Raw genomic sequence first — 26,262 nt, forward strand, 5'->3', positions numbered from 1 at the left:
ACCATCTTGAATGCTGTATCTTAAAATGCATGATTACAGAGAAACAGGCACAATACGCAATGAGGTACCATCAAACAGGACTTTCAAGTAACATGTATAAAATCTCTTACTTGAATGTCGATGTTGTTGAAAGGGCTGATTTCTTTTGTTACAGCATTAGTTTCATTTCCTTTTGGTCCATGGATATAATAGTGATAGATATGTCTGAAATACATTTCAGAAAAAAATCAAACCAGCAAGTGAATTTTTAAAATTGCACACTATAATTTAAAAAAATTCTAAAAAAGCTTCTATTTTTATTAAAATATAACTGGTTTGTTGCACTGTTCAAAATCAACTCCTTGACAACATATATCTGGTACAAAAGATTTACTGAGGAGAGTGACTCCTTTTCATTCTTCTCATCTCTGTCATGTACAATCACATTAGGACCAATATTTGGGTAAAATAATTGGAAACAAATTTGAAAAAACATGCGCAAGTGAAAAAAAATAAAATTGTTACACAGCTACAGATCTTTTACATCAAGGGTAAACTAATATATAATTACTGTAAACTGTTCTGCATTCTGGGAATCAGAAAGAACTAGAGCCACAACTCTTTCTACACTTTGATATCAATTTTATAGCAATCATTTATAGTAACAGAAAAATATAACAAACAATCACTATCTTTACATTATTTACAAAAATTTGAATATAGGTAGGAGTCATGGATGTGATCTGCATAACAGAAATAATTTTTCTCTTGTAAACGTTGCTTTCTAGTTGGCATTTTTCCTAATTTAACAAACTTCCAAAAATCCACATGGTTAGATAGATTAAATAATTTCATAGATATATGCAGTCTGAGAAAACCGAGGAACTTAACTCCATTTTTTTCAACTTTTCAGCAAGCTAGCTAGTTCTTCCAACTTCAAAGACTGAATCCTTAAACCTTTGGGGGATGGTTTGGAGAAAAATGGGATTGTACTAGTCAAGTGGACTGAATGCACGACAAAAGTCAAATGCACCTGCAAGTTTATAACTGCTTTGTTTTTGACATCCACTGCACTAAATGCTCCCCAAAGAGAAATCCTGGTTCCCAGAAAAAAGCTCCTCATGGTCTCATTGCTCAGGACTTCATGGTATGTCCAAATTGCTTAGTATTTTGTCTGCATTTCTTTCAGACTTCAAAATGCAGTCTTCTCCTGGGCCTTAAGACATGGTTATTTTTCGGGGTTGATCTCCACTTCAAAGCATCCAAAACAATGAGGGCTGTGCTGCAGCGCGTTAAAGCATCATGAAACTGGTATCATGCACGTGTGGCAATAGGCACGGCGGAAGGGAATGGGGAGGTGTTCAAGGGGAAAAGGGCCATTACAGCTGAAACAGTGACACAGAACTGTGTAGCACTGGAAGGCTAAATGATTGGTTTCACTATAACAGCTACAGGGCATATATTTGAATAATTGCACCTGGATTCCATCTCAAATAGAGGCAGCTTTTTCACTTCAAGAAATGGTTGGAAAGAACTAACATACACTTAAGCATGAGTGTTCACTTGATGAGCCCCAGGAAGCTAATGAGGGGCCTAAATTCTTCTCTGCATGTAGATGTACCCTATATTTTCATGAGGTTAAAAATGTTTCCAGCAACAAGTTTTTATGTGAAACACTGAATGATAGTTCCCGTATTTAATATTTATATTAATCCTCTTTTTAAGTATATCTATTATTATCAGATTATAAGTATCACAAAAATAAAATCATAGTCTGAAAACAAAGTTCTATAGTTTGTCAGATTTCAAAATTGGTCTATGACTTCGTACTTCAGTTTATGTTCACAGATGGATCAGTCATCTTGAGAGGTAAGCCCAAACTATTGACAGGTATCTCCAGGCTCTGTGGGCCCACTGATGACATTATTACAGTACAGAGCAGATAGTGTCATATATCCTCCTCCCTCTTAAACTAGGATGAAACAGTGGTACTTTCTTTTATTGTTGTTTTAAAAAGTCAACCAAAAGATCTAAAACATACAAAGCTAGGTACCAAGGTTAGGAACACAGCTGTGGAGCAAAGTAACTGATGAAGTTATTAGTAATTAGATTAACAACTTATTACATTAGTAAAACACCATTAAGCTGAACAGGCAACTAAAAATTAGTGGATCAATATGTACTAATCATCAAGTCACATCTTTGGTTGGGGGTGCCCCATTCACTTATTTTAGTTTCTGTAAAATTGGTTAGATAGGGAGACTAATTGCAGTATCAACAGCCTTAACAGGAATAAGGCCAGTGTCAAAGTCCAAAGAGGAAGCAGTTCATGATTATCTGACTTAATTATTAGCCCACTTTTAAATCAAATCTTTTAAATCACCAACTTACGCCAGCTGCCTTGTCCAAAGATGAAAGTTGTTTTTCAAGTATTGCATATGATCTGGTTGCACACCTGTAATGACAACTGCTGTGAAACTCTCTTTATCCCTTTCTTCTAAAATTAGATTATGAAGAAATCTTTCATCATCACTTGTGATGTGAGTAGAATCAGATGGCTACAAAAAAGAGTAAAATAATAAGTGCAGAGATATAAACTGAATTTCTGAACTCCCATCAACTTCAAAGGGATTAAAAAACATAAGAGAAAAGTAATACAGAACATGATGCTAAGTATCACAAAGAATTAAAGCTTAAAATAAAAGTTTCCAAATTAAAGTCAACAAGCTGAGAATGTGACATCACTGATCCAGTTCATTTTCAACTCACTTCCATCACAGCACTTGAAGAGTGCTGTCTAGAAATACATTTAATCATGTTTAATGTAGCACTGTGTGATATCCATGTTCTCATCCATCAAATGGAAGCATTAAGTGTGCAAGACATTAAGTCCCCTTTAGGAAAACAAAGCCAAAAAATATTATTGGCTTTTAAAGGGATAGGTTGCTTCATATAACAGAATCTCAAGTGCTTTTTAATAGAGGGAGAGATTCCTGATTCCAGAAACTATTGATTGTCTTTTCCTGAATGGATGAACTTTACTCCATTGACAGGCTGCTAAACTGCAGAGAGAGACAGTGGTTGATGTCATGCTTCACAATGGGCCAGTGAGTAATCCCTTACATTCAGTACATCCAGAAAAAAAGCTATTTTTAAAACAAAGATTGAGATCTTTCTAGTGAATGCAAACAACTGCTAAAATGGAGAAGATATGTTGTAGTAAATGCACCTATTATTTTGCAGGAAAGCAGAAAAACCCCACATCACTAAAGCATGAAAGGAGACATGTCCTACCTAACCATAGTTAGGTGAAATAGTTAATCAAGGGTGCTCTATCAAGACTTATTTTCCTCAGGGAATCAAAGAGTTCTCCTTAATCAAGAGGATAATTTAATCAATTTTAAGACCTTTCATCAAAGAAGACTTCATCTTTTTCCTGCCCACAGTACAGCCTCTTTTAAACATAATAGTCTTGCTGATTTAATGCAAACAAGGGACTATTCTACGCTAGTGATGGGATTGGTGATAATAAAAAAAAAGCCAGATTTGCTTGGACCTCATCTCCATGTGATCTGACAAACCTACAAGCTGCACACTGATGCTGAACAAGTGCCACTCTGTACAGTGTGAAAGATCTCCCAAAATCATCACTCCCAAATTCTCTGGCTGCCTTCCCAGATGACAAACTACCCATGGCCTACCTTGCGCTACATTCCTAGCATTTATCTCAACTAGAAAAATACTATTTACTTATTTGCAATATTAAATGGTCCTGAAAAGTGGCTGCAGTGGAGATAGGTGCCTATTATACATCAAGGAAAGAAGAACAGCAGGGATACCATTAATGCCACTTCTCTTCAGTGTTATGGCCTTGTTCTATAGTGCCTTTTGTTTCATATTAATTACATCTTGATTTCTTTGCAAAAGTTACTTCCTTCACCAACTGAATGGCTCAAAAGCTCAATTATTCTTCTCACACTAGCAATTCATTCAATACTTCTGCCACAGCATTCTCTTGCTGATGTATGTGCCATGCAGACCATTTTTTCAAGTTAACAAGACAAATTCACACATTTTATTTCACACCAATATAATGAACTGGCCTAGGTATTTCAGTGATTTGCAAAAAAAATCCTAAACCTGAGTTATTTCTTTATTATCTTCAGACTTCAATTACTTGAGTTTTTCACATCATCTCTTCCCTCTTGGATAGTTACAAGTTATCTTTTAACTCTAATAGAACTTGCATTATTTAACAGTGTCAGTTTAACTTTAATTTTGTATTATAACCGCAACTTCTCCAACAGTTGATTGCACCACCCCCCTGAACTCTTTGTAGTATCTATGTATCTCATTCAGCTACTTTCCTCCAACATATGCCTGCTAGTTTGTCTTTTACTTTGTATCATCCACTCTTCCTCTTTAATGTCAAACAAGGACAGAAAGCATTTGTACCCTTTACAATAAAGCAGATTTTGTCTGCATTTATTTTCAGTTTCTATTTTTGTGAGTCTACATTTCTAACGATATTGTACAGAGAATAAAAACAAAACTCTGGCAATTCACTTTTTGTTGCAACTCACTGACCAAGACTGATAAAAATCTTGATGATAAAAAATTTTACTTCCTGCTCCTTTCTCACCCAAACAAAACACCAAGAACACTGATATAACCCACTTGATATGGGCTCAAGGTCTATCTTGTCATACACACCACCCATTTTTCCTCCCATCAACAACCTTAGCTACATATTTGTCTTTCCTTCCTAGCCCAGAAGTCCAAAGAACAGTTCTTTTCAGTCTTTCTCCTTATCTTAAAGCTTTTTTACTGAGGCTCTTTTTCTTCATGAAAAGCATCAGGACCGTTAAGTTTAGTTTTCAGCTAAACAGTTCATTTATTTTACAAAATTGATGAATATTTGTAAAATCAATGGGTTTTGTTGGTCTGGATGGACTTTTCTCCCATATGCAGGTTAGTCTTATATATTTCTAAATAAGTACAATTTGTTTCCCTAATTTATTCCTTACTGCTTCAGAGAAAATTCATTTTTGTTTCATACACAACGAAAAACTGCTGTGCTTAGATACGTATTTTAAAATATTTTTCTTAACCTGGCATGTAAAACTGTAAAGCATTTCTGTCATTTAACCTTAACTGAAAAGAGGAAAAAGTATCCCATAAAAATAAGGCATTATGATACAGTGTCTTCAAGTTCTCGGTTACTCCCTTTTGCACTCCAGGGTGCAAATGATTCAATAAGATGAAGATATCCCCAGATAAGCATTACAAGAATATTACACAGTTAAATCACATTAACCTCTATTTATTTGTAAATGAGAGAATTTTAAGGCTATTTACCTTTCTGTTTTGAATGAATCCAGTATATATTGCTTCTTTGTTTTTCTCCTTCTTTTCAAAATCCTCTTTAGAAAGGACAAGTTCATGAACATCCTGAGATGTTGCAGGTTTGCTTATCATCTAATTTTATTAAAGAAACAGCATTTAAAATCAAAATAAGACTTAAAATTAACATCGTAAAATACTTTAATGCTGTGACTGAAAGTTAGGAAGTAACAATCTGACTGTGTTCAAGTGTTCTAAAATAAAATTAAAGTCTGACATTGACTTACCCTGGCAGACTGTCCCACGAAGAACACCGCTTGCTTGCCTCCAACTCCAAAATACGAGATATCACTATTTAAACTACGAGGCACTGGCAAAGGGCGTACGTATCCTGAATGATCACTGAGAATGAAAGTGTCTTTAATAAATTTTTTCAAGACAAAAGTAATTAAACCCAAAGATACTTCTGATCTGGAGCTTCTATTAAATTATTCCTCCTGGCATTTTGTTAAAAAATCCTTCATTTTATACCTTTTAAAACTGCAACATTGAAATATAAGTGCCTGAAATTCTTGATGTACTCTTTTTAAAAGGATGATTACTGAGTATTCCTAAGTCATCTTATAAAACATTTCTGTCCCTTCTCACAAACCAAATTTTAATCAAATGAAAATGGCTTACAAAGCAAGCTTGATCTTTCTGGCAGCATCCTTTCATAAAAATACTTCTAAGTCGAAGTGGGAAATAATGCCAACCAACTATTAAATGCAGACTTGGAGAGATGACATATGCTATCAGTAGTGAAATTCCATGTCTTTTTAGTCACCTTGAAAAATCTTACCTAGTTTAGGACAAACACTTATTTTTAAATCACAGCAGTCCCAAATAAAAATAAGGTGTAGATGGTATCCTGCTATGATTTACACCTATGCTTCCATTATAGGTGGCAGTAACCCACAGTTTAAAACTTCATTTTAGGAATACTTCGCATTTCTGTTACTAAGCTCACCTACAGCAATTTCAAAAAGTAGTGAATTTCTTTACAAATGACCCAGAATCACTTTTTATGCACTTATCTCCATGTTTAAAAGACAGGGGCTTTCTATCTGGAGATGCTTTCAATGCAAAAAAACTTCCCCTAGCTCTATTATCACTTCCGACAGCCCCATTACTTTTTACACTACCTGCTCATATGACAAATTAGTTATGACTGAGGCTCTAATTCTCATCCTCACATTTACAATGCTAGTCTTAAGGTATTTAAAATGTGACTGAAGCTCAAAAACTGTACATAACTAATTATGTGGAATTTTGTACACTAGGATTAAGCCTGGCTGTAGAGGTGGAACATCTCTTGAGAACAGCTTCAAAATTGTAATGTTAATTCATATAAGTAGCAAAAACCACCATGAAACTTCCACTTTCTTCTTCAAATGCAAAACATTTATTCTGTGTAGCCTGCATCAAAAAATAGACATCCTCAGGTATAACTTGTAGTAAAATTACAGAATTAAGGTTTAAATTAAAAAAAAGAAAAACAGATACATGGCTTTAGTTCAAGTTATCTGTTATTCCAGTAGATTAACAGTTAATGAATGCATTATTTAATGCACTACTGAAAGGTTTTCAGGTAACAGATGAACACAGTACAAAAATCCTCTGCAGGACATAGCATGCCCCTACGCAGGCAAGCAAAAAAGCAAAAGACAGTTTAGAAAAGGTCCCAGGAACAAAGAAGTATTCAGTGTGTCACAATAATTGAAGAGCAGTTTTGTGTTATGAAGTTTCTCTATTTCCAACTTAGAAAAAGTATGGGTCTATTTCTGTAATCATAAAATGACAGGGTTTAGCTAAGTGTTGGCATACAGCTGAGTCTTAAAAGCGTATTTTGTGGATCTTTGCAGAGCTTGCTAATTGTTGTAGAAATATTTAGAACTTGCTAACCTTTCAAAGTCACCTTGTCTTGTGAACTTTGACAATCTATATACAGCCCAGTTGTTAAGCTGTTTAGAAGTCATTCCACTTCCATTATCAATCACAGCAACAGCTGGTTTTCCTTGGGAATCATCAAACAACTGTTTGGGGAAAGACAAACAAACAGCACAAATCAACAAGGAGCAACAGGAAAAAAAAAGGGATAATGCAAACTAAGTCGGAAAAAAATTAAAGTATTTCTATCTTACCAATTTTATCTGTATACTCCGAATACCAGTATTTTGAGATGTAGCTGACAGAGAATTGTCAATCAATTCAGCAAGGGCAAATGCTAAAGAAATTGAAGAAAAATAACCCTATTAGTGCTCAGAAAACAGACATCTACTTACAGTCATTTCTTCCAAGCAATTAGGGTGACACATTACCTAAACACAGACAAAACCTAAGCCCCTCAGAACAATCAAAATCACATCAGAACAATCAAAATCACATATCATCTTGTTTAAAAAATAAAATAGCTTTTGTACATGTACTTCATTATTTGTTTCATCACTGAATCTCTCACATCTTAGTGGTAAGAACACAATTACTGGAAAGAACAATGATAAACTAACTAACTCCTCCTTACCTAAAGACAGATTTGTCCTTTTTGCAATTAGGAATTAATTTTTATGATTCATATGAGAGTACATAAAAAGTACATAAAAATAGACTTTGACTTGTTAAGATATTGAGGGAAGAATGAATTAACTGAAGAAACCTGTATTGCAATTTTGTGAAACATCTAAAACGACAATGTTAACTGTTTATAAAAAACAAAGAAATCTGTAGAAATGGTTGAAGGATTTCAGTGAATGGTAATACAACCAATGTTCTATCAGATCCATGGCAATACACAGCAGAAATAGTCAGGGCAAACTGTTTGCACAAATTACTTGTTTCTAACCATTAATACTTGGAGTCCTTACCTAATTAAAGTAAAACTACCTAAGTTTACTGGAAAATTGCATTTAATCTGAAAAATATACATCAAGTTCAGGTTCATTCAATCTGACTCACTAGCTTTAGTGAACAGACATTTCCATTCAGTCTCTCTAAAAAGGAAACCTTATTTCCTACAATTTGCAGAGTTCTTCAAAATGCAATTTACACTGGCCACACACTTCAGACACATAAAAGAAAACTCCTGAGTATTAGTGTAACACAGCAACACTGAAGCATTTGGCACTTTCCCTCAAGCAGTTATCAAAGTATAAAAACAGTACTGCACTTTTTTGCAACTTTGCTCATTGCAAATAGAGTAGCTGAGAATCAGTTATGTGATCCATATTTGGTATTAGATACCAAAGAACAATGATCCTTCATCAACACTCGAAATTGGTTAGGCATTGCCCTTAGAGATATCGTATATAAGAAGCATTAGCTGCATTACACTTACACAGGCTCAAAGCTGCAATATGCAGCCAGGGAAAAATTATTTAGTATTTCAGTCTTCTCCATGTCAGCTGCCACTAGACCCCCTCGCCTTGCATTTCATTTATTTAGGGTGCAACTTCTTTTGTCATCCTTTACTAAGGTATCTGTAGAAACCCTTATTAATCCTCCTCAAATCCCTTGCCAAATTTGCTCCAGCTGTGCCTTACCATTCCTGATCTCATCCGTACATTCCCAGGCAATATCCCTATTTTATTCTCAGTATTCATGCCCCTGCTTCCACCACCGATGCAATTCCCTCTTGTGTTTTAGTTTGACCAGGAGGCCTTTACTCAGCCATGCTATTCTCCTGCTTTCTACACCCAATTTCCTCTACATCGAAATCAATAGCTCTTGTGCTCTAAAAGGTCATTTCAATAACTGCAAGCACTCTTCTACTCCTTTATCCCCAAGGGTGTTTCCCACAGTGCTCAATCCACCACACCCTTAAACAACTGGAAGGTCTTTTCCTAAGGTTTCGAGTCCTTACAATACTTTACACTTTGCCTATTTAATCGAATTCCACCAGGGTGTGGTCACTACAGTCCAGGCCCAGCTTGGCCTTTCCAGTCAGTTCTTCTGTGTTGGAGAGCAACAGCCCACTAATGGCTGCTGGCAGGAATAAAGCACAGATCTCCACAGAATGTTCTGTGTGGCCTCACACAGCAATTCCTGTGCACACGGACAGATGTAACACTTGATTCAACTATTACTGCACTTTGAGCACAGTATCACCAAACCCAACAGTGCCTTTGCTAGGGCACAGAACAAATGATGTGCACAAAGAAGAAAGACTAGTCCTTAAAAACACAGCTGCTCTTTACAGACATTTTTGATACTGTTTTAAAACAACAGGAATGGTATCATGCTTGAATCTTCTTTTTTTTTGCTTTATTTTCTGTACAATTTTGAACCTGCTGTATCTAAGAGGTCCATAATTCTGAGAAGGTAATCACAGCCACAGACAGAATTTTAAGAGAAGCCATAAACAAAAGCAATTTATTCAAAAAAACAATACAAAATGCTGGTCATATATTTCATGCACCACTTAGATAAAAACTAATTAAAGAGGTATCTTTTCAAAGAAAAAATACTTGCTCTTGTTGGCAAGTTAAGCCCTGTAGCACTCCAGATGGGAGGGCACACAATTCTATAGTAGCTCACACAAAAACTGTTTATGAAATTCAAATACAAAAGTCTACAGTTTAGTACAGGAGACAAATCTGATAACACAAATGCTGACCTGTCTGAATGACATGCACAAGATTATTCAGGCTAAAGTTATTTTACTTCTAAAATACTCAAACTTCTTGAATAAATATTTGAGAAGTTACCTCTATAAATCTGGATTCTTAGGTGGCTACTTTTAATAAGGTTTAAAAGAAAAATTTGTATGAAGAACATAGTTAATTTTTCTTTTATAGTTAATACTATTTTTAGCAGCTATATAAGCTATATATAAGTTGAATTGTTCATAACCACATTATATTAATATAAACATCGTTTATAGGAGATTACTTTTGTAGGTACTTACGCAAAGGATTCTGGCCCTCGCTGGCATAATACTCATACATGCCACTTTTGACAAGTGTATCATAGTGGGGAAGAAAGTCAATTCGTTCCTTGGTTGCCAAAAGCAACATTTGATCAACTGACTGTAGCACATATAAAGTAACTCCATCCTGAACAAGATCCCCTGCAGTGAAGATGAAATATAAAGTACATTGAAGAGCATTGCATCAGGCAACTTCTGCTCTCAAAACAAGAACAGGTTTAGCCACAGGTAATCTCTGTATTTTCCTTGGCATTGCCTGTTCAGCATTTAACAACAGCATTTCAATTAATACCTTTTCACATTTCCAAGTTTAATAATTCAATTAATTTTCTCAGGTGACAGCTATGTACATATAATTTTTCCCTGTCATTTACAGAATCTGTGACAGAAGATACTTCATATAACTGTCACCACACTAACTCATCAAAAACATGTTTGTGAAAGTAATTTTTAAACCATTTTTGGCAAACTATTGCAGGATTTGTATTTTCAGTTAATTATTGCATGTCATAAAGCACAATTATGTGATCTTTATGATCAATATAAGAAATACCTGTAATTATTTTGCCATCGAAGATACTTACTGAAGTTATCTTCTGTAACTTCCTTCCTATTTGTCGTCGTGATAACAAAGGTTTCATCAGAAGATATGTCAAATGCCTATAAAAATGGAAGGTTTAGTTATGATAACTAAGTAGTCCAAAAACTATTCAGAACATTAAGAAAAAAAAGGTGCAGTCTATTTACTTTGTCACAAGCTACTGATGAGTAATCGCTTAATCTCTTAGAACACAGTTGAACTTAGGATCACTTGTTTTCTCAATTTAGCCAAATCTGTCCAGACTAGGGTGGTTTGTTTTTTTACCTGCATAAAATAAAAATACACTCTAGTGAGCAACAGGAATTTTAAGGAAGAACTGTCTTACAGATAATCCCCTTGAGGGCAGAGGAATGAGACTGAACAGCTCTGCTTCTGACTGTGAAACTACAACAGCAATAGTTATGATCTAGAAGGTGTCCCATATTTAACTGCACTCAAGAAAACAAACCAACCTAATATTTCTTGATATTGGATATTAAAGTCTTTGTTCTTCAATTATATCATACCTCTACAAAAATAATATTTTTCAGAAAAATTATTTATTGTAAAAACACTGAAGTTTATTCTTCTGAACCTAAGCAATCTTTGCCACTTTGATTCCTTCTTTTGAATGTGTTTACTGTAGCTTTAAACTTCTTATCCTGCTTTCTACATGCATTTAAATGCCTCTACTTTTGCCCTCATTTTTGCACCCTGACATTCAACACTAATCTCTTTCCCAAAATTATAAAGTAAATATCTGTATTTTCTCCTGCCTTTCCAGGTCTTTGAAACTCAAGTAAAAGTCAACCCTGGTCAGTCTTGCAGTGACAACTCAGATAGGTACTTTATGCACTTTTAAACAGATTCTTCCCTGAAGGAAGCTCTAGCATTCTCTGCAGCAGCTTGCCCTCATCATTTCCCACATCTCTCTTTCCATCCCTATTACTCACACTCATAAAAATATTTTTAAACACTACTTATGGTTTCATTAGGAGCCTACTTTCCATATTTCAGTTGCTTTCTCCCTGTGACCACATTAAAGGTGCAGTTATTATCCCTCAGCAAAATTAGAAAAATTGTTGAATTTCTCATAGCACTTAGTGCAAGTGAAACAAATGCAGATGACACAGAGACTGATATTCAGACTTAAGAACCTGGAGCAATATTTTTTAATTCTTCTACATTCAGGTCACTCCAATTTTACCTCTCACATTACACAAATTTCCACACAGCAAATCTGTGCAGGAAAAACTATAAAATTGCTCAGAGCAAGAAAAGTAAGCATTAAAACACATGGATTTTAGAAAGCTAACATCCTACTGTGCTATTCGAGGTCAATGGTTAATGTAGAATAACTGTGGTTTTACATTTGAAAGCATAGATAAGCATCTTTCCCTCCAGCTTTAATTACAGCTTCCCTGTTTTCTCAATCTCCCAAAGGCTCTTCTGTTCTCAAATCCTAATGAACGGTGCAGAATTTACTTTAAGGCAGCAAGAAGTTAGGATCAGCTAGTGCAAGTACAAGACAGCAGCCTGCTATGGGAGCAAGGACAGCCTCATCCTTCTAGTCCTCTCCCCATTCCACGGGTGAGCCTCAACTAAACCAACCCCAACAGCCTGGCATGCTACACTTTAATTTCCGGGGTGAACCCAGCATTTGTGTGTCCACTGGCAGCAGGTCCTTTCCATTTCACTAGCTAGGTAGGTACACCAAGCCTGGCAATCTGAACTGCAGAAAACTGTTTCTTCTTGTCCATGCCATGGTTTAACAGGCCATATCCTTTGCAAACTTTGGGGATTACTCAGTTTGAATGCTTCACTTCTATACAAAACTTACTTGTTTTACCTCCTCCCTCCGTCCTATATTCTTGGTTATCCTAGTCCCTGTCTCTTCCCACTATGCCAGGTAGCAGTGACAGGGCCACATAGCTGTGCCAGTATGTGAATGCGATTTCCAGGATGAGAAGCTGCTGGTCATACCTCAATTAAAGTGAGCCCACTAGGCAATTTACTTGTACAGTTGGTGATTTTCATTCAGTTCTGACAATGTTGGGTCATATGTTTCATTTCCCAGTAAGATTTGCGCATGTAAGAGATCTGACAACTTTTGTTAGTAAGAAGTTCAGGTTCACTGCCATGTCTTTTTCAGCCCAGCATGATGTCCTTTTCCAAGTATGTACTGAAGATGCACACAACTCAATTTGATAAGATTCATGAGACAATCCAGAAGCATATTCGTATGATAAATCCATGAGTTATTCTGTGATAATCCAGACAGACCACCATGATGAGGCTTGTCATGCCATCAAAATCTTCAAGAGTACAATCACTATGCTCAGAAATGCCTCTGCACATTCATAGTAAAAGTATGTTTGGAAGTTTGTGTTCAAACTACTAAGTGGAAAGCTTTTATCTTTTTGTATAAAAAAGCAGAGATGTTGGGGAAAAAAACAGAGACAAGTTTCAAATAAATCCACAAGCTAGAAAAGGCAGACATGTGAAAAAGCAAGGATCCCTAAACAGCTGGTTATATATTCTTGCTACATGCAAATACAAGAGTTTAAATGGTACAAAGGTGAACAGTTATGTACACAGAGAAGATAAAAATTACACCTAAAGCCTGAAAAGTATAGATTATGTCAACAAACCAAATTTTTAATATTCTAGGATAGTAACCATAGCTGTTTATTGAAAAATCAAATTAGTTGCTAAACCACACTTGGAAGCATGTTGAATGTACGTTGCCAGGCTTTGATGTCAGAGAATAGTACGGAGAAGAGGCAACCAATTGCCCTAAGACAGCCACAGCCAGCTCCAGAGAGCTCTCAAATCCATTAAACAACTCACTCTTCACCCAGATTTCACCAGAAGGGCGCATGGTGCTTCTGCTCAAACTTCTCAGGGAAGAAATAGAAGAAACAACAGAGGAGATGCATCAGATGTTGCCAGGGACCGACACATTCTATCTGAAAGGACGATCTCCTCACCAGAGCAGGGATGGTCCCAAAGGTACTGAGGCCCATGGAGAACCCATGTCAGAGAACAGAATTTCCTCTCTGTGTTTCTGAGCACAAAAGCTCAGAACTTTTTCTGCTACTTGATCTGCACACACACAGCAAGCCTTACCTGACTATTGAGCCAACTAAAACACTCAGCATGAAGTCAACATAGATTTTGCCTCTGGATTTACTATCTGCCTTGGAAAAGGTGTTCAATAAGCAAATATTTAACTTTATGTGCATACCACCACAGCTTGTGGTCACATGAACAGGCTTGAAGTGGTAAGTGAAGGGGAAATAACACACTGTTACAACAGAGTCACTGGCTTGCTTCCTCTGGTCCATCAGTTATATTATTATAAAATAAGATCTTCTGGTGGTGATTTTTAAAACTGAAGGAATGGAACCACCCTCCAGCATGAACACTGAGAACAGTGAAGCCAAAGCTACAATATCTTTAGATAAGACATGTAACCTCTTGGAATCCAAGCCTTTCCAACACAAACAGTTGTTCCCTACAATATGCAACTTCTGTACCCTTAAAATACCGTATCCTCCTACTGCAACCAATCCAAGCCCACAGTGTATAAGAAGGATGAGAATACATGGACTCAGAGCTTGGTGATGCAGCCAAAGGATAACAGAGACATAACATCCATGGAGCCATCTTCTACAGCCAAGAAGTCTTTTTTTTTCTGACTACTAGAACTGTATTGTCAATGCAAACCTCTAAAGAGGAACCTAAACTATATAATTAAATGTCGAGAAATCTGATAATGTCATTTTCAATGCTGTCCTTCATAGTTATTTACTTAGCTACCCAACATGGCAAAAAGCAATAGTTTTTTCAGTATTTCATATTGATCCAGCAACTCCTTTGCAAAAACCTGTCCAGGAATCTGAAAAAATGAAGCTAAGAGCCACATCCAAACACTGAGAAGCCTGTAGCCTTCTGTAATTTTGCATGTGATTAACTGAATATTCTATGCTATTTACCAAATTACTATCTGAAAGACATGTATTTATCAGTTAACTATCCCACTTAATGAAGAGTTATCAGTCCAAATTGAGAGAAAACTCTCACATCAATGGAAATTATATAAAATTAAATGATAGTACACATTTAAGAGAAACTATTTCATTCTCAAATCACAGATTTTCAAGCCAAGACCATCTTTCATATTATCTCTCTCAATTATTCATACAACCATATAATATTAAGGCAATCTATAAAAAGTAGCAAACACAAAAACTAAAATATAAAAAGACTAAGTGGACACCTTGCCAGAAGTAAACAAAACAACTGTACACGATTAATAAGAATGTTAATCAAATAAACTCTTCCAATCCACTGTTAGGACAGTTATCAACATGAAGACAACTTGCTGAGGGTCTCTTAGAGCAGACCTGGAACTAAGGACTCATGGTAGCAGGGCAAGTATGATATAACAGCTATCTCTAATTATAATCGTAATGAGCTTCACTAATGTCAGAACACAAACTCATATATAACATCTTTGGACACCAACAGAAAGAAGAATCCAAAAATCTCTACAAAAGTCGCTGAAATTAAAAAAAAAAAAAAAAAAAGCTAGAAATTATTTCTAAGCATTTCTTGGAGTTCAAAGCAAAAATTTATATATTACAGAAAAACAGGAATACACAGGAACCCATATCTTCTAGTCAAATGGTTTTTAGAGATTATCTACAAACAAAAACTAGCAGTGGACACTAACGTCCTAAAATATTTTCCAACCATCCTTTACTGACAGCACCATCTCCATCTAAACAACAAATTACAGATGACAATATTTGCAGAACTTGAAGGTCTTTGTCCTCTGCCATACTTAAAAGCTTCACTACTTTCAGACGTTCAGTTGGTATACTTCTAAATATTTGATAGAAAAACAGAGAGAAAGAGGCAAACTGGATGATACAAGATCTCCACAGAAGTCACAAGGGTATTTGTTCAGAACGATGTTAACTCAGACATCTTTTCAAGATTTGCATCTTTTAGCATGCAGAAGGAATCCTTGGGACCCCACAATTTCTACAAAGAGTATGCTGTCATTACTAGACTTAGTCTGAGTCTAGACAGTAACTTCCACAAGACCTTCACAAACCACAGTGTCAAAAATCACAGTCGCAAACACTCACTGCAGCTATCAGCCAAAATTTTAACATTAACTTTGTGCCAGCTTCTCCTACCAAAAAACTTTGTATGGCACCACTTGTTAAATGAACAAGAATTCAGAAACCACTCTTCAAAACAAAAAAATATCTGGTCACATCTAACAACTGCACCTGGATAACTAATCCTAAAGACTGCAGATACTCTGCACCTGACTGTGTTGCCAACACTCAAATTTGACCAGGAACCTACAAGCCACTCAGCTCTCCAAATCAACTGGTACACCATAAGGCTCTACCTAAGAACAAAGATATGCAAAGTGAAGCCTTCTTTCCATCAAACCATCACTAACAAAGATGCTAAATACAAAGTTTTCAGTGAAGCCTGAAATGCAGTGTGATAGTTTTGGAAAAAACTGGCAGCGTTGCTGCATCTTACACAGATCTTAGAGTACTTCCAACAGAGTCGTTAAAAATCAGAGAGAAACTTGTTTTGCATATGCATAGAACGTTTAAAATCTCTCTGTTTTCAGTTTCTGGTTATACAGAATTGTTAAACAAACGTTAAAATACAAAAATACAACTATTGCAAGATGGGCTGATTTCATCATTAATGGAAGTATCTCTACTGAGCATTTATCAGAATGATATTTGGTGATACAAACTTGCAGAAGTTCCTAATATATTTTACTTAATTCTTTGACTGCAAAAAATTTGATTATATTTTATTTCTTAGGCATTGTTAAAAAAAATATTCACCACAAATTTCACTTGTTTCTTGTCTTGATTTGATAGCACTCTTATGCTTACTTTCCATACACCATCTTAATGAATACCCTTTTCTGCCTCTTGGCTTATTGAGACACTGGAATTTATGTGGGTGGACCGGCAAAATAATCTATTTAAATAGTAAGTAGACAGGTTTGGATATAATGGGAAGCTCAACAAAAGATGTGACAAAAGATTAAAAGCAAAAAATTTTGTTTCATTATGATTCTTGGTTTTTAATTATTTAATTACAGATGTTTACTTTTTATACAGATTACAGATTTTTTTTTTTTTTTTACACAAGGACATCACAACAATGAGGAGAAGTTTCCGAAGAACTAAGGAAGGATTTACCAATGAGTTTGGTTCCTGTATAAGTAATAACACTAACCTTAGTGCCATTAACTCTCTTCAGACTGGTAGCTCACCTCAAAGCCTCTGAAAAATCCCTTCACACATGGCAAAACTGTGCAGTTTTCAGCACAGACACCTTCCTGTTTTAAAAGGAGTGTGACCTCTCTAAGTGCCTGAAGGATTTCTCCCATCTCAGGAACAAATTCAAGCGTTCTGGCTCCACTGTGTAACGTGATAACGCGAGTAATGAATCTCAGATTGGCTGCCAACAGTTTAGCTCCATTCTGCTTATTGCCACTAAGTATTTTTGAATTATGCTCTAAACATCAGGACAAGCAGTGGGGCAAAGACCTAACAGAAGACAACAATAAGGTGCACAAGAAACCGTACTGCCAAGAAGAAGCAAAACACAGTATTTAACCCACTTATTCACTTTAAAATGTCATGGTAGACTGAAATTATATGATTGCTCTATAGCGCACAAATGGAATACTCAAGCTAGCATTATTCTTAATTAGAAGGTTTCTGCTTTAGGATTGATCACTACAAGGATGAAGAATTAAGACTATATATGCCCCACCCTCTTATAAGATTTTTTTCCCTAAATCTTCCCTCCTGCAACACTTAGAATGAAAGAATAATTTATCAGTATATAAAGCCACTTCCAACTACACAGACACACATTAACTGCTTAGGGGACAGTAAAAAAAAAAAATTGCTTCAAAAAAACCCCCAACATTTCAAAAATTAAGAATATTTTCATAACTATAGAGGAATATTTTATATAACAGACATGACATGCATCAGCTCCTAAAGCAACCTCTGAAGTGGCTGAACCCGTTATTATGCAACACAAACAAGAAAATACCTTTTCTCTGCATTATTAAAAAAACTGCTAAGTCTCAGTAGTAGCAGCCTAAGATCATGCCTTCAGGTACTCAAGTATTTTCAACTCAGGATCATCACATACAGCAATCAAGTTTAATTTCAAAATTTTCTGCAGGATTTGACTCCTACACATCCAGTTCTATCCAAAAGGATTATCTTGTGCCATAGAAAGATGTTCACAGGATAAATAGTTCCAACAGCTTAATATTTCCATCAGCCTTGTCAGCCATGACCACGTGGGAGCACCTTTGCTGCTGCAGTAACATCACTCAGTTGCATGACAAATTACCAATGACAGTCCATTGAAAGCTGAGCCTGTTCTGAGGCTGAGCCACCAGACAGGAAACCCGTGCAAACAGCACCGCTGCATACGCGGTATCCGCCCAATCAAGCAGTCTGACAGCGCCTAACAGCTTTAGCTGTAGAAAAGTGACTACATCATTGCATTCCATCTTAGTCTGAACCAACTCAAAATCTGCTTAACAAAAGAATCGTTCTTCCTGAGCTTCCATCACTTCCCTGCCGCGTTTTCAGCACCAGGAAGCTAGGAAAGTCTGTCGCAAGCTGGTGAACCCATTCATCACTTTCTCCTGAAAGCAATTAGTTGCAACTTTCAAGATGCCAAAAATTGACCAGTTTGAAGTACAACACCCAGAGAAACACAATTTACAAAGCTCTTGAAGCGCTGAGATGTCAGAATGTTCTTCCAGAAGTCCTAGAACTTCTATATTGTTGGTGTGGGAGACATGAGACAGCAAACATCCCAACCCTCTACCCATCCAGTTTTCACTGTAGCAACATTTACAGGTCATGCCAACCCACCCGTCTCAGCATCCTTTCAGAGTCAGATGTCCCACATGTCAGATGATGAAAGCTCCAAAGTGCAGTCATCACACTGAAACTAGCAGTGACAGAGGCATCTCTGACTGTACTCAGAGACGGTTAACACATTATTAGAAGATCTTTCTCTAAGGGAATGATTAGTTTAGGTTCTTGCTGCATAAGTTTGTAAGAGCATAGACCTTATTATCCTTAACACCCAAAAAGCCACCAAGACTGGTGATAAGACTAGTAGTATTAAACATTCTAAAAAAACTATACTTGAAAATTTTACTTTCACAGGCACCACATTCAAACACAGCAAGGTCTGCTTTGCAGCACCAGGCTTCTCAAACACTCTGCTGCCCATGCGAGAAGTCTGACTAACAGCATTAAGGCACTGACTCCAAAACGTCAATACACGTCTCAGGTAAAAAAATCCCTAAAGCTGTTTGTACCCGAGATTTGCCACAGTGGTGATGACAGCTTATTTCTTAATAAAATTGCAAATATGCCAAAAGTTCTCTGATTTACTGAACACCACGAGGACACATTAAGTCACTGGAGTGTACAGTAACCAGAAACCATAAAAGACAGACTGCATTCTAGAACAAATTGTAAATTAGCGTCATCCCATCAATTAATTACAAAATCTAAGAGAAAAGAGAGGTGGGTTCATCATGCACATATTTGCCTTGACTACTGAAAATACTTAGTATTCTTGCAATTCATCTGCTAGTTACAGCTATAATGGAATATATTTAAAAAAAAAATCATGGAGAAAATTATCTAACACTTGTAAATTTTACATAGGAGATTTGCATCTCATAGGAGATACAAACCCTTGGAAGGTCATGAACCCACCCCACTGTGTAGCTTCTCAGGTTACACTGTAGTGTACTCATTTCTTTATTCCATTTGTTAAATGTTTCTTCCAGTCTAAACAGACATGGGGATGTGCTAATACTCCATAACCCCCTTATTTATGAGCACAGAATCACAAAATCAAAAAGGCTGGAGACTACTTCCAAGTCCAACCTCGACTAAATAACACCACACTCTAAACCATATCATAAAGTGCCACTTCTACTCCTTTTTTGGACACTTCTAGGGAAGATGACTCCACCTTAAGACTCAGTGCCCCTACCGGATCACGGCTATGCCATTTTGGACACAGAAATAGCAATTTGCAAGGAGGAGACAATCACAGGTGACAGCTATCCCTGCTGACATTGGCAACTCAAAGCTTCCATCACAGTAGGAAACAATTGTGTCCAGACATAGAACAATTTATATAGTATTTATTTAGTTATTTTTTCCTCAATAAATATTTTGCCTATATCTTATATATACACTTATTTACTGTCACATATAATTATATTAATCATATATTTCACCGTGATATAGTTATTTTACATATAAAAGTGATACTCGGTAGTATTTATATTGTTCATAAATAATCGATAGATTTTCTAAAATTTAGAAATAGTTCTATTTATTCAAATGTAAAACAGGTATTTATTATATCTTTCACCTATATGTAAAACTTACAATTCACACGCTAGAAAAGTAATTGCAGATTATACTGGCTAAAGAAATTAATCTTTTTTATCAGACTAAAATAGTACAGAAATTTAGATCTGATTTTCCTGCGCAGGCAGCTAAGAGGTTTATGTCATTGCTCAGGAAACGAAACAGTGAGAGAAACGTGCAACGCCTACTGGTAGAGCCAGCAAACTACAGCAAACAGCCCGTACGCGGGAAACAATCCCCAAGCTGTGAAGACAGAGCAAGTTTCGTTTCGCGTCACGACGGAGAACAAGAACCGAAAGGACACGTGACAGACCCGGTATTTAAATAGCAGCCAGCGCTGCGGGCAGGAAACGGCGCTTATCACCAACACCTTGGACAGCAGAAACAGAGCCACAGAGCCATTCAGGCTGGAAAAGATCTCCGAGCCCCCCGCGCGGGCGCTGTGACCGAGCACCAAGCAGCGCGTCAACCGCGAGCACCCTCCGGAGCGCGCCACCGCGCCCGCCGCCGCTCCCCGCGCGGGGGCGCTCGGGGCCGCCCGCCGCCTTCCCGCCCGCCGCCAGGGGCTGCTCCCGCCGCCGCCCCGCACCGGCCTCTCGGCGTGAGCGAGAAAGGCGACGCCGACGGGGCGCCCGCGGTCGCTCCTCCATGGCCGCCCACCTGTCCCGGCAACAAAGTTCGCGTGCAGGCGGCGGGCGCGGCGGCCCCCGAGCAGGCTGCGACACTCCCACCCTGCCCCAGCCGCCCCCCAGCCCCAGCACCGCAGGGACGGACCCTCACTCGTGGAACACCGCCACAGCCGCGCTCGCCCTGCCGCGTACCTGGCAGACGGCGCTGCGGAAAGCGCGGTAGTTGTCCTTGCCGCAGCTGAGCACTTTCTCGTTCGGGTCCGCCTCCTCCCGGCGCCGGTCGAAGAGGAACACGGTGCGGTCCCCGTTGCCGCGAGGGGTCAGCAGCGCCGGCTTGCGAGGTGCGCGGCCGCCTTCCGCCGCTGCTGCCATGTTGGGGAGCTGAGAAGACAGAAACCGTCCCGCAGCGATGGCGGCAGCGACGGCTCCTCTGCCGGGCCCGCCAGCGCCCCCGCCCGGCAAAATACGTCCCGGCCCGGGAAGGAGGAGGCGGAGCCAGCCCGGAAGCCGGAGAAGGAGGCGCCGTGGGGGCCCGGAAGAAGAGGGTGGGAGGGAAGGAAGCACTCTGGTGCTGGCGGTAGGGGGGCGGCGCCGGGCAGGTGGGTGGAAAAGGCTTGGAAGGGAAAGCGCTGCTCCGGCGCTGCGACCTCGGAATGAGTTGGAGCCCTCCGCTTCGCGCCACTTCCGCCGCCGGATGGGGATAAGGATAGGGATAGGGATCGGGATCGGCGCAGGCGGGCTGGGCGTTGGGAGCGCGTGCTGCGCCCGTGGCCGCCGCCCTCCGGCCGCTGCGCGCGGCGCGAGCGGGACCAGCGGGCGCGCTCCCGTCAGGGGCGGGCGCGTCCCCGCCACAGCCCGCACAGCGGCCAGACAGGGACCCGAGGTGTGAAGTCCCGCTTCGTCTGCCTTAAAGCAAAGTCACCAGTCCAGATCCCAACACTGTTGTTTCACACAATCACAGAATCTCAGAAACGGTCGGGTTGGAAGGGACCGCAGTGGGTCACCTGGTCAAATCTCTGCTCAAACAGGGTCATGCCAGAGTAATGAATTGTGCCCGATGGTTCTTGAGTGTCTCCAGTGGAGAAGACTCCACACCCTCTCTGGACAATCTGTTCAGTGCACGGTCACCTGCACAGTGAATTTGTTCCTCGTGTTCAAGTGGAACTTCTGTGTATCAGTTCCTGCTCGTTGCCTTTTGTCCTACTGCTTGGGACCACCGAGGAGAGCCTGGCTCCATGCTCTTGGCACCCCCCTTTAGATGCGTGCACACATTGATGTCGTCTCTCATTTGTCTCTTCCTGAGGCTGAACAGGCCCAAATCTCTCATCCTGTCCTTGTAAGAAAGGTGCTCCAGTCCTTTAATCATGTTATAAATGAGAGACAAAAGTCTCGATATTCAGTAAAATTTAGATTGCTTTATTTCATATAGAAAGAGCAAGCAGCGCGCTGGGGAACGTTGAGGGGTCACTGCCCACTCTACGCTCCACCAAATCTCTGTTTGCAGCTTCTTCTTATACTGTGGTTTTACATTGTAGTTAACAATTTTTTTGATTTTTGTTGTCATAAGCAGTGGTGGTTGAATAAATATCCTTACACAAAGCCTTTGGGCAATAATCAGTCACAGATAGTCATTTGGTCCTTGTAGATAACCACCAGAGAAGTTCTGGGAGTCTGGTTCTTGAGACAGGCAGTATTGATTAGACAAAGGCAGGAAGGGCTTTTTGGGAAGTCTGATTTTGCAAGCTGGTGGCTGATACAACTTATTTGGAAAACAGAACATAACATAATGTAACATAATAGAACATAATATAACATAACAAGGTGATTTTAAACAGAATTATTTTATCGTATAATTTCCATTATCTAGTGTCCATGCTTGACTTCAGAGCTTAGTATTCTGGTTTATACAAACCCCAATGCTTTTGTGATTAACACGAATCTTTTATCAATTATCACAATCATCTTTGTTGCCCCCCACTATATCCGCGGCAGGAGCTCCATGTCTTGTACTGGGGAGCCCAGAACTGGACACAGAATGCCAATTGTGGCCCATTAGGGCAGAGTAGAGGGGCAAGATCACCTTTCTTGATCTATTAGTGATGCTGTCTTCCTAATGTACCCCAGGATCCAATTGGCCTTCTTGACCATAAGGGCACTGCTGGCTCATGGGCAGCTTGTTGTCCACCAGGACCAGGCCCTTCTCTGCAGAGCTGCTTTCCAGCAGGTCGACCCCCAGTTTGTGCTGGAGCAAGGGGTTATTCTTCCTGTGTCAGAACTTGTGTGTACCTTGGTTGAATTTCAGAAGATTCTTTGTCCATCTCTCCATCCTGCTGAGGTCTTTTGGAAGGGCTGCACAGCCCTCTGGGGTATCAGCCACTCCTTCCAGCTTTGTGCAGTTGCTTAACTTGCTGAGGAAGCCTCTGGCCCTTCATCCAAGTCTTTGATGAACAAGTTAAATAGTAATGGACCCAGTACTGAGTTTTGGGGGGACAGCACTAATGACGGGCCTCCAATTAGACCCTGTGTCACTGTTCACGACCTTCTGGGATCTGCCAGTCATCCAATTCTCAATCCACCCCACTGTCCAGTCATCCAATCCTCACAAAAGTATAGCTGCTTCTGTTTTAATGAGTCTTGGTTTTGAGGAAAGGTTTGTGATAGCATATAGGGGAAGTTTGTAAAACAGTAGAGGTGACAAATGAGTAGCAAAATAATCTTGTCACATGCCTTTTGAACACTTCCATGGGCTGGGATTCCACCACTTCCCTAGGCAGCTTTTTCCAATGCTTAACCACCCCTTCAGTGAAGGAAAATCTTCCTGATGTCCAACCTGAACCTGTCCTGTCACAGCTTGAGGCTTGGCCTGCCACTTGCTTCCTGGGAGAAGAGACTAACCACCACCGGCTACAAGCTCCTCTCATGTGGTTGTAGAGAGAGATAAGGCCTCTCCTGAGCCTCCTTTTCTCCGGGCTAAACAACCCCAGCTCCCTCAGCTGTTCCTAATAAGACTTGTGTGCCAGATCCTTCCCCAGCTCCGTTGCCCTTCTCTGGACATGCTCCAGCACCTCAATGTCCTTCTTGCAGTGAGGGACCCAAAACTCAACACAGGATTTAAGGTATGGCCTCACCAGTGCCCAGTACAGGGTAGATTGTCCTACTGATCCAAGCCAGGATGCCATTGGCCTTCTTGGCCACTTGGGCACACCCTGGCTCACGTTCAGTCACTGTCACCAGTATCCTCAGGTTCATTTTCCTCTGGGCAGCTTTGCAGTGACTGCCTGGGGTTGTTGTGACCCAAGGGCAGGATCCAGTACTTGGCCTTGTTGAACCTCAGACCACTGACCTCAGCCCATCAATCCCGCCTGTCCAGGTCTCTCTGCAGAGTCTTCTTCCCCTCCAGCAGATCAACGCTTCTGCACATCTTGGTGCAAAGTGACTGAGGTTCACTTGGTTACCTGGGCTGTCCATGAAGATATTAAACAGGACAGGCCCCAACACCAAGCCCTGCAGAACACTGTTGTGTCTGGTCATCATCTGGACATAACTCCACCATTCTCTGGGCCCAGTTAGACTACAAAGCAAATTGCATAGTGGAACTGAGCAGTGTGGAGTTTTGTGAGAATAAAGAGCATTTGTGCTAACCAGTTAAGAGAGGAAGGGTCTCTTGAGAGGTTTTATATAGGCTGTGACTCTGAGCCCATCTAAATGATGACTTGATGAAATTAGGAATAGTGTATCAAACCTTGTTACTTTATGAGTTCATCAAACAAAATTTTGTTTTACAGTGTACTTGTGTTTCTAGCCTGGAGACAGCACTTCCATTTTAGAATGCTAAGTGCTTTGGGAAAAAAACTCCATGAACTATTTAATCTATTTTCAAAATTAATATTGCAAGGAGAAAGGGATGGTTCTACCACTAATGAAGACACTTAATTTACATGAAAATAAGTTCCTCACTCTTCAAGCTCGTTTAAAGAGTGCCTGCAGTTGCAAAGTTTTCATTTTGCAGTATGAAGTATTTTGTTCTTGAACAACTGAATAATCATTTTCTTCCTTGTGAAACAGAATTTCTTTTCTGGAAAAATGAATTTATATTCATCTATTGTATTTTAAAGTCAGATATGTTATTTTTCAAAATCATAGTAACAGTAGAGTAACTAATAATTTGTTCATCTTGCCATTTGATACTTCAGATGATGCTCAGGAAAGGTTTTTTTTGTGTTTGTGTGTGTGCAAGGATGTATTTATCATTATACCCTGTGTGTATTTAATTTTTGTCATTCAAGGAATAAGTTAAATATCTGATTTCTTTTTTTATTGAGGGCAAATATTAACTAAGTTCCAGTGGTGGACATTTTTAGATAGCAAATATTTTGTATACACATAATGAAAATTGCTGTCTTCACTAGAAGAAAGTGTACAGCCTCTCTAGAGGCTTGTTGCAGTGGCACAGTCTATTGAGTGATACTGGATGCTACTGCCTACCTATGCTCTGTAGGTGCAATGCTACCAATTCCAAATAATCCAAGAAAAAGTGCTGTTCTTCCTTAAGGTAACAAAGGTTTTATATGTAAGAAGAGGTGGCATCTTGGATTCAGAACTCTATGGACCTTTGACCCTGCCGGTTAGAAAAAGTACCTTAGTGAGACCCCTGAGGTGTGGAACAAAAGAACCATCATTACTTGAGCCACTGAGGTGAGAAACAACAGCATCCATATTCAGAAAACTAAGCCATCTGAGAGACAGAAACTAAACCATAGAATTAAACAATGAATTATCATAAAAACATTAAAACTAAGGTAGATATGAAGTGTCTTAGTGAAATGCTATCTAGTAATTTTTTCTTATTTGCGTCTCAGTAACTTGACAAAAATTAGTGAGCAAATAAAGTGACAAAATTTGTGAAACAAAATCCACTTATTCGAGAGGACTGTAAACACAGTCCATGGTTCTGAAATACCTGAGTGATGTGATAAGAGATTAAATTAAATTTTAAAAATTGAAGGCAACTGAGAGAGATAGTGAAGAAGGGGAAGGGACAACAAACAAAAAGGTTAGTTCAACCTCCTGTAGTCCAAATCAACTCTGTCAGCTGGGCTTTGTTAGTAAAACTCATGTAAATTCTCACTGTTCATTGTGTACTTTGTTAACATAAATACAAAGCGACATGCTCATTAAAATCCAGTAGAAATAAAGGCTCTGATGACTACAGAAAGGCTATAAATAGTTGTGGAAAGGATGCATAAGATGACTGGGATTTTCAAACTAAGAAAA

General features: G+C 38.9%; 1 protein-coding gene across 1 annotated transcript in view; it reads right to left on the reverse strand.

The window, feature by feature from the left end:
- Window positions 1-21,375, reverse strand: part of SMCHD1 (structural maintenance of chromosomes flexible hinge domain containing 1) — a 66,657-nt gene extending 45,282 nt beyond the window's left edge. Inside the window, exons 1-9 of the mRNA XM_014871261.2 lie at window positions 21,181-21,375; window positions 10,870-10,945; window positions 10,265-10,426; window positions 7,506-7,588; window positions 7,267-7,397; window positions 5,610-5,724; window positions 5,338-5,457; window positions 2,371-2,537; window positions 111-204 (exon numbers count right to left, since the gene is read on the reverse strand). Of these exons, the coding sequence (XP_014726747.2) occupies window positions 111-204; window positions 2,371-2,537; window positions 5,338-5,457; window positions 5,610-5,724; window positions 7,267-7,397; window positions 7,506-7,588; window positions 10,265-10,426; window positions 10,870-10,945; window positions 21,181-21,360 (1,128 nt within the window). The 5' untranslated portion in view covers window positions 21,361-21,375. The remainder of the gene's footprint in view (window positions 1-110; window positions 205-2,370; window positions 2,538-5,337; window positions 5,458-5,609; window positions 5,725-7,266; window positions 7,398-7,505; window positions 7,589-10,264; window positions 10,427-10,869; window positions 10,946-21,180) is intronic.
- Window positions 21,376-26,262: the final 4,887 nt, after the last annotated feature.

Source organism: Sturnus vulgaris, chromosome 1 (genome assembly GCF_052056855.1).
Source record: "Sturnus vulgaris isolate bStuVul1 chromosome 1, bStuVul1.hap1, whole genome shotgun sequence".
Taxonomy (NCBI): Eukaryota; Metazoa; Chordata; class Aves; order Passeriformes; family Sturnidae; genus Sturnus; species Sturnus vulgaris.